The 6,167-nt window shown below is 40.3% G+C and overlaps 1 protein-coding gene across 3 annotated transcripts in view; it reads right to left on the bottom strand.

Annotated features, from left to right (window-relative positions):
- The window catches only part of LOC102292079 (syntaxin-1A), an 83,194-nt gene that overhangs the window by 7,557 nt on the left and 69,470 nt on the right, over positions 1-6,167 (bottom strand). For all 3 annotated transcript variants that reach the window (XR_006054770.1, XM_005929940.3, XM_005929939.3), the window contains exons 7-8: positions 1,189-1,262; positions 960-1,094 (exon numbers count right to left, since the gene is read on the bottom strand). Coding sequence is in view for 2 of the 3 variants with exons in the window: in XM_005929940.3 (XP_005930002.1) it covers positions 960-1,094; positions 1,189-1,262 (209 nt within the window). In the remaining variant the exon portion in view is untranslated. The remainder of the gene's footprint in view (positions 1-959; positions 1,095-1,188; positions 1,263-6,167) is intronic.

The following is a 6,167-nucleotide window of genomic DNA, read 5'->3' as shown; positions in this document are numbered from 1 at the left end:
AATCGCTAATCCCTGCGGGGGTTCAGACACACACACACACACACACACACACACACACACACACACACACACACGCACCCACGCACGCATGCACGCACGCACGCACGCAGGGAGCAGCCCTTAAGTTCCACACTTTGCTACGGAGACAAAAGGCAACTCAACACTTAAAGAAAACCCGAACATGTATCAGAAAATTAGGGAACTGTTCACTCCATGAGGCTAATGTGCAGCATTCAAATTTTGCAACATAATAAAAAGACTAATTCTGAACAGCTCTAAATGCATGAAGCTAAAGCCTGAAATATTTAAGGTTTATTTATAATTAAAGCTTTAACAAAATGTGACTCTGTTAAGTTGCCAACTTGAAAGTTGTAGATGTCAGATTTATTTTCCAGCTAATGATCGCAGCAGGAGAATTATTTATAAAAAAAGAAAAAAGAAAAAAAGACAAAACAGTCCAAAGCCAGAAATCCCACGTGGAGATAATCACCAAACTCCAATCAACTTATCTTTGAGCCAAAAATGATCTGTTCCCCCAAAACTGTCTAAATTTACTGAGATAGTTTGCAAACAGACACCCAGATGGAGCTGAAAACATAACCTTCCAACTGTGTTGGCATAGACAAGCCCTCAATTACACTAATACACTTAAAAACCGTTCTGCAAAATGAAAGACGTGTAGTTCCTTGAGCTTTAATAGGCAGGAGCAGCATGCTAGCATGCTGAGCTGATTAATGATTTTACTATTAATGAACACGGGGAGCTACTGAACCGCTGCAATGGCAAGATGGCCCTTTCTGCATGTAGAAACCAGTCATTATGCATCAATTGGCAGATGGATTGTCAGTTATAAACATATTGAGCATTTGCATGTTTGTTTCATTTGCATGCATTTGGCCGAGACTCAAGCAACACAGCTGTAGAAACAGAAAGGGAGAGAGAGAGATCAGTGTTTTCACCTGGCTTTCCACCAGCATGGCCATGTCCATGAACATGTCGTGAAGCTCCCTGATACTGTTTTCCAGCTTGATAATCTCATTGTGCCGCGTCTCGATCTCATTCATTGCTTGCTGGGTGATGTTGTCCATAATTATCTAAGAAGGTACAAAATTAAGGAAGTAGTGACTGACAGGTGCGCCCCCGCTGCATTCTTTATGTTTTGCTTTTTTGTTTTTTTGTAAGACTTACCCCCGAGGTGAAGATGGCTGGGTTGTCACTTTCCAACATGCTCTCCAGCTCCTCGTTTGTTGTGTTTCTTCCAGCTAAAAAGGCAAAGCGCACAAACTTCAAAAAAAAGACCGCCAGCTTGCTTAAACTTTTAGGGATAACTGTAGGTGCATCGATATTTCATTTAAAAGGTTTCCAAAGAGAATGAAGACCATATTAATAAAACACTAATATAACACCCTGGACAATAACAGTCATCCCCTCCTGGTCTATATGCCAATTTGAGGATTAATTAAAATAAAAGCTGTTTGCTCATCTTTTACACATACTTATTTTCCATCCTCTCTCCATCCGTCTCCACTGTACAGGAACGGCAACACTGGATGTAATATGTAAAAGATTTGTCCAGGCAGGAAAAGGGTTAAAAACAGATGTAATAATAGAAAAACTGATCTGAATGTCGCAGGGTAAATATGTGTTCATACATCTGTCAGTATTTAACTAGGCATCTCAAATTATCTCCAAGCTAAGGTTCAGACAGAAAGCCATAAACCCTGCAATTCAAACATTAATGGGCCTACAGTTAAAATATTGCTTTACTACAGGAGTGAGCCATCGGACTTCTCATTGCACTTAACCCCACATCTCTGACATTTGCAGGCCAGGAGTTTTGCATTTTTCTGATCCAGCCACACTAATGTGAACACGATTAATGGTGTAAAATACCTCGAGAAACTAACAGTTCAGTTTTTTGCTCTGTGTACATCCATTTGTGGATGTGTTTTGAAGCAAAACATTCACAGTCTCTCTTCTTTAATCCTATCAGCACGTGTCATTAACGTTTGAACGAGGATCTGTGGCTACTCTAAAACCTACAAGTTAGATTTTTTTTCGCTTTTGACAAATCACACACGGTAGCTCAGCGACTGCAGCTGAGTCAGAGATATCAGTCTGCATCTCATTTGTAGTAGCTGAGATTGAATCTGATACTCGCTGATCATCTTTTGACATTTCCCCTTCAACTGTCAGACAGGCAGAACATGAGTAAACACGGCTCGTATTCATTTGAATATGAAGCTTGTGGAGTTTTCTTAGCATGAGGAGCAGAGGAAGACGGAGAACTATCACCTACTTATTTAGCAGTTTATTAAGTTTGCTTTAATATTTTCAATCTCCCATCTCTTTCTGTGTGACAGCATTTCTTATGGCTTCTTTCTGCTGATGAGTTTGCTCCTCATCCATCTTTATTTTCCCCAACAGAGTTGCCCTACTTTACAAGCATTTCCCTACACCTACACTAATACTCTCGTTTGAGCGCTGAGTTTGCATGCAGCGCTGCTCCACTTGGGCTCCATTACTGCCCCACTGTTACTGTAAGTCATAGTCAGACACTATCAGCATCATTTCCAATCTTTCCTTTGCACATTTTAAATCCTCTTTGGGGTTGCATGTGAATACAGGACTTTCCCTTTCTTCCCTGTGATGACACACGCGATGACCCATCAAATAGTAACTCGATGTACAGAGCTGAGCAGTTAGTTTAACTTCTCTCGGCTACGGTTAAAAAAACAAAAACAAGTAGCAGGCCAAAGAAATCTAAAAGCTTTCTAACAACACTGTCTATTAAAAAAAACTAGTGGTGAGAGAAACACTGAGCTTTTTTACTAAATAGAAGTACAAGAAAAAGCCATTTAGAGAAAAAGTTCAGAAATATTGTTGTAAAAATGATTTTAAATCATCAAAACTGCCCAATAGGCAAAATGGATTAAGATTAACGAATTAAATTAAAACACTAAGAAATATATTTTGAACATTTTCAAAGCAGATATTTTGACTCGCAGCAGGGACAGCACAAGTGCCTTCATGATGGCTGCATTCCATTTTCTTCATACTGGTTCACTGCTGTGGCATGCTGGGATATTATGGGGAAATCATTAATTCTGCCTGTTCCTTCCCTACTGCGCCACATCACAATGTCTGTCTAGAAAAAGATCTAAAAAGCACGCCATCTATAACATTTCTCCTATGGCCTCAGCGTCACAGGCCTAGAGACCAGTGGGTGATCGCCTGGCAATCACAGTTTGCTAGAGAAAAATGTGCACGTTACTTGTGCTTTAATGAAATTGCTCGCAAAGAGGTTGTAGTACTACACCAGAAACATTCTTGTGATTGCTTTGAACGCCAACAGGTTGTTGCGGTGCCCTGTAGTTGACCTGTAGTGTCGTATACTACAGGTCAACTACAGCAAGCTCAGGCAGCCACTTACCAACATGTCGGGAAATTCTCAATGACTGGAGGTTGTCAGCAACTGATATAAATTAACATAAAAGAGCCCTTCAAATTACACTGTGCTAATACAGCACTTTAATAAATGTATTTAGCTCATTTCTGCTCCTGGGGTATACTGAAACAGCAACCACAGGGGCTGACAAAAGAAGCCAACTGGAAGTGCCAAAAACCTGCAGTTCATCTAGTGGCCACTTGAGGCTGCTTACCCTTTTAACTACTCCAGAGATAATCTTAACATGCTCACAGCCTGGTACAAAAATGGTTTGGGTCTCTACAGTGAATTTCTGCTTTCAAACATCTCTCCAGGGGATTTATTTCTTCCCTTTTATTTTGTTCAGGGATAGAGTTATGATTGCTTTGACAGAACGTTATCAGCAATAGCTGTCGGCAAGACTTCGCCTCCACTAATTTGTGGCACTGAGCTGGACCCCATGGCAGTGTGTGTGCTGCTGGTGCCTTCTGGAGTATTTTTAATGGAATTATGTGACAAATATTATGACCCTCTATGAGGTACAGCCCATCCAAGAACTATGTGCTTCAAATTGGTTTAGTTTAGAGAGAATTTCTGTCTTTTTATTAGTCTGCTACATACTGTAATAATTAGCTGCTATATGCACTCACCAACTACTTAATTAGGTACATTTATTCAGCTGGTCATTAATGGAAATATCTATAAATGTCTAAGCCCATCATTAATAGTTTTATATTTTCTGCTAGTATAACGTCACTCCAAGAAGAAATGCACTTAAGTAAATTAAAGAATTTTAAAGTATTTTATAATAAGAAAAAGCATCAAAGCATTACTTAACCTATCAATAAGCGTTAGGGCGTGCTGATGAGTTACAACACACAGTGACCTCAGTCTGTCGCAGTAAAATGTGCAGCACTGCTAAAAGTAGAAACGCTGAAGAGTGATGCTGAAAAACTTGTTAATGCATTTAATACTTCAAGGTTCTACTTTAGTAATTCCCTCTTATCAGGTTTTTCTAAAAGCTGAACCTCAACAGACTTTATTAAATCTAAAACATAACAGAAAAACTACTAATAGTGACTAGAAAGAGAGACTGTTTCCCTTTCCTGTTAAACTCAGAACTGAATTTAAAAGCCTTCTGCACAGATACAAGGTCCTGAATAATCAGGCCCCATCACAACGTATCACCCCAGCAGAGAACTCTCAGACTGCTAGATTGTGACTTGTGGTTCCCACAGTTTGCAAAAGTAATGGAAGGCGGCTATCAGGCCCCTCTCCTGTGCAACCAGATTAGGCTCAAAAAATTCCTTTTTGACTCATAGCTTATAGTTAAGGATGGATCACGTCACCCTGCAGCATCCCTTAGCAGTGCTGGTAAAGGCAGGGAATGACAGACTTGCCATGACGCAATGAGCTCTTCTTCTCCACTCGCCCCTTTTCACTCCTGATGTGTTTACATGCCACTAATGCCGGTCATTAACGTGTCTCTTCTATAGTTTCTTTTCTCTACTCTTTCTTCTCAGCCCTGCAGTCACAGCAGATGGTCGCCCCTCCCTGATCCCTCCCCGGCCATGGCAGGGGGTCTCTTCCCATTAAAAGAGAATTTGTCTGTCTGGAGGTGGTGTTTATTGGACTTTTCTGTCTAATATTGAAAGGTTTGTTTTTTCCTTACAATATGAAACACGTTGAGATGACTGCTGTTGGTGCTATATAAATAAAATGAGTCAAATTGAACTCAAGACTATTCAAACTGGAACTCCTTGGGGAAATTGTTTTGTAGATCAAAGAAATTTATAGTAACCCTGACATGGTGTGACCAGTTCTTCTGTGTGATATTAAAAAGAGGGTAGCGAGATAGTAGTTTGACACTTTGTGCTTTGCTTATAACGATGATTTTATTAACTTGAAATTCTTGGAAAAAGGCAAATAACTCCAGCTCCTAAAATTTCAAATAATTAGAAAAAACACAACTCAATTCATTCACAGTAGCTTAAAGTAACAGACCTGCACAGCTTGCTTTGTGAACTCTTCTCATTCTTTCTCACCACTGGACCCCTGGGAGGAGATTTTAGAGGCAACAAAATCTGGATTCATGATCTAATCAGCGTGTGTGAGAATGCGTGTGATGAAGACTGGTGGTTGCTGTGGGGCCTCAGAGACAGAGCAGGTAGCGTGATGGTGACTGATGATGGTCGGGAGTCAGAGCCGATGATTGCCTTCACGAACAGAATTTTGATGAAGCCGCACGCAAGCATCCATGGCAGAGTCCATTCACACTTCTCTTTATATACACAGAGCGCATCATGTGCAATTCAAACTTCATATCCATATCAAACCAATGAATTTCATTTAGTTGTGAGTAAGTGGTTGCACAGTTTCATTACCATGCTTAAGAGACATGTTGAGCAATAACATTTTAGCAGCATGACAAATGGGAGGATGAGAACGAGGCACAAAGAAGAGCGAGAGGCCACATTCACTACATCGCTGTGATTGGTTTCCAGTCCTCTCTGATAATAATCGCTCTAACATCAGACTAAAACTACAACATTGAAGAGGGTCAGAGAGGAGTGACAATGAGTCATGCATAATCATGAAGACAAAAAAAAATTGAGGCACACTACCCTACACTATTTATCTCACTTCCTACACACACACACACACACACACACACACACACACACACACACACACACACTCTCACTCTGTGTAAATATACTAAATATAAGCCATCCATAAA

The sequence above is a fragment of the Haplochromis burtoni genome, unplaced genomic scaffold (assembly GCF_018398535.1).
Source record: "Haplochromis burtoni strain Fernald_Lab_line unplaced genomic scaffold, NCSU_Asbu1 Contig_128, whole genome shotgun sequence".
NCBI lineage: Eukaryota > Metazoa > Chordata > Actinopteri > Cichliformes > Cichlidae > Haplochromis > Haplochromis burtoni.
The sequence above is the reverse complement of the archived record's forward strand: the minus strand, read 5'-3'. Positions and strand labels throughout refer to the sequence as shown.